At 37.8% G+C, this 1,831-nt stretch overlaps 1 protein-coding gene across 1 annotated transcript in view; it reads right to left on the bottom strand.

Moving 5' to 3' along the window:
• LOC117121567 (laccase-1-like) overlaps window positions 1-1,831 on the bottom strand; it is a 12,322-nt gene that overhangs the window by 7,620 nt on the left and 2,871 nt on the right. Inside the window, exon 4 of the mRNA XM_033266807.1 lies at window positions 709-956. Coding sequence (XP_033122698.1) covers window positions 709-956 — 248 coding nt within the window. The remainder of the gene's footprint in view (window positions 1-708; window positions 957-1,831) is intronic.

Genomic DNA, 1,831 nt, shown 5'->3' with positions numbered 1-1,831 from the left:
AACACAGTGTGGAGCACCGTGTGTCCACACACACAGTGAACACACTGTGTCCAAATATGTGCTTTACTGTGTAGTGTGTACACAGAGTGTTTCACACTGTGTTCACTGTGTGACATTATCCTAAGGGTCTAACAGGGCGCCCGGCACCAAGGGGTTTACTAGAGCCTGAGTACCAGTCGAATGAAAATAATACTCAAAGAAATATCGTTGACAAAAAAATAAAAATAAAAACCAGTCAAATAATTATGGCCTATAATATTTGCTCTGTATGGAATTTTACTTGGGAATGGAAACCACGACCTCCAGATAAGTAGTCTGGTATCATAACCAATAGACCAACTAGCTTGTGGTTAGTTACAATTGTATAAGATTCCAAGTATAAGCAGCAGGTATTGCAATAGTATTTTGAATGATCCTCAGAAAATATTCATTGTATTCCTAACCCAACTATCATTCGAAAAAACAAATAATTTAAGTGTAAGTTTTATTGTATTAGTAGTATTAATATTCATTATTGTTAAAGATTAAACAGATCTGTGGCAGGTTTATTTTGGAAATCGTCCTATGTAATTTTATGTCTCGTTTCCGCGAAAATCGCAAACAGAAATATGGGCGCGCGACTCAAATAAACGGACTCTCTGTAAGTTAACAAGTAGGCATGTTATACCACAAGACGAAGAGGGTTAAATAAGAAAGTGTGTTCCTTACGGTACGCATACGTCTCCCTGAAAGTAAATGTATCTGTATAATTCACATCGTTGCTGAATTCACGAGTTGAAAATAAGCTTCCATTAACTGGTGGACTTGCACAAGAATTAATTTTCACTGCATCATGTGCATGTTTGTACTTTAAAATAGCAGTTCCACTTGCTGGACACATTTCGTGCGGACTTGTAGTTAGATATATACAGTAAGCTGACTTTAGTGTTGAAGATGCCTCTATAACCAAATCTATCCTGTGGTGAGACATAGAAGAAAGTAAGAGAATAAGCAGTGGACGTGGATCATCCAGGAATTCGAAATAGAGGGCAGGGGACACGGGCAGTGGTGGCTAAAATATGACAAGGGCATGTCCGACAGGGGTCCAAACCAAGAGGCCGACTCTAGGGAACTCTGCCTGGGTCCAGGAATACGAATCCATAGTAGGGTATACTGGGAGAGTTTTTTATGGTTTATCATGACCCAAATTGGGTTAAAATATATGATAATATTATATCGGTAAAGAATGTGTGCATGAGTAAACGATTTTGTCAAGTATTGTTCATAGTGTCCCCATGAAGAGGTTAGCTACGACAGGTCACAATGGAGAACCCATTTAGACTTCATCTATTTGGTCATAATATTCATTAACAAAAGAAAATGAGTTTAAGAAGTACAGAACATTAAAGGCTTTTTAGGTCTTCCCTAGAAAATTTACAATCAATATTATTTATCAGGATATAATCAATAGCTAATGAAATTGATTTGTTCAATGAAATTTCTTTTTGACCGACGTTGTGTTGATTGGCAATCAAAAAACTTTATTTGGATATGCAAATTGGCAAGTTATTATTCTTGATACGGCTACCTCGTCGAGGCGTCGGACGACGGGGGTGGGAGTCAGGCCTGTCCGACGGGGAATTCCCCTTCCCGCTGGCGCCACCATGGGCACAGAGAGGGAATTTTACAGATAAACTTGACGAAATATTCGTGTTATTATATGTTTGAAAGACGCGTCAATCTGACTATTGCTTGGTCATTTACCTTTACTACTATTATGATACGGAACAACGTACTCCATCATTTCGCAATGACACATCTTTATTATTATTTGTATATATTATATATAAAG

Source organism: Anneissia japonica, unplaced genomic scaffold (genome assembly GCF_011630105.1).
Source record: "Anneissia japonica isolate Jap-2015-1 unplaced genomic scaffold, ASM1163010v1 scaffold3217_len398964_cov164, whole genome shotgun sequence".
Classification (NCBI taxonomy): domain Eukaryota; kingdom Metazoa; phylum Echinodermata; class Crinoidea; order Comatulida; family Comatulidae; genus Anneissia; species Anneissia japonica.
The sequence above is the reverse complement of the archived record's forward strand: the minus strand, read 5'-3'. Positions and strand labels throughout refer to the sequence as shown.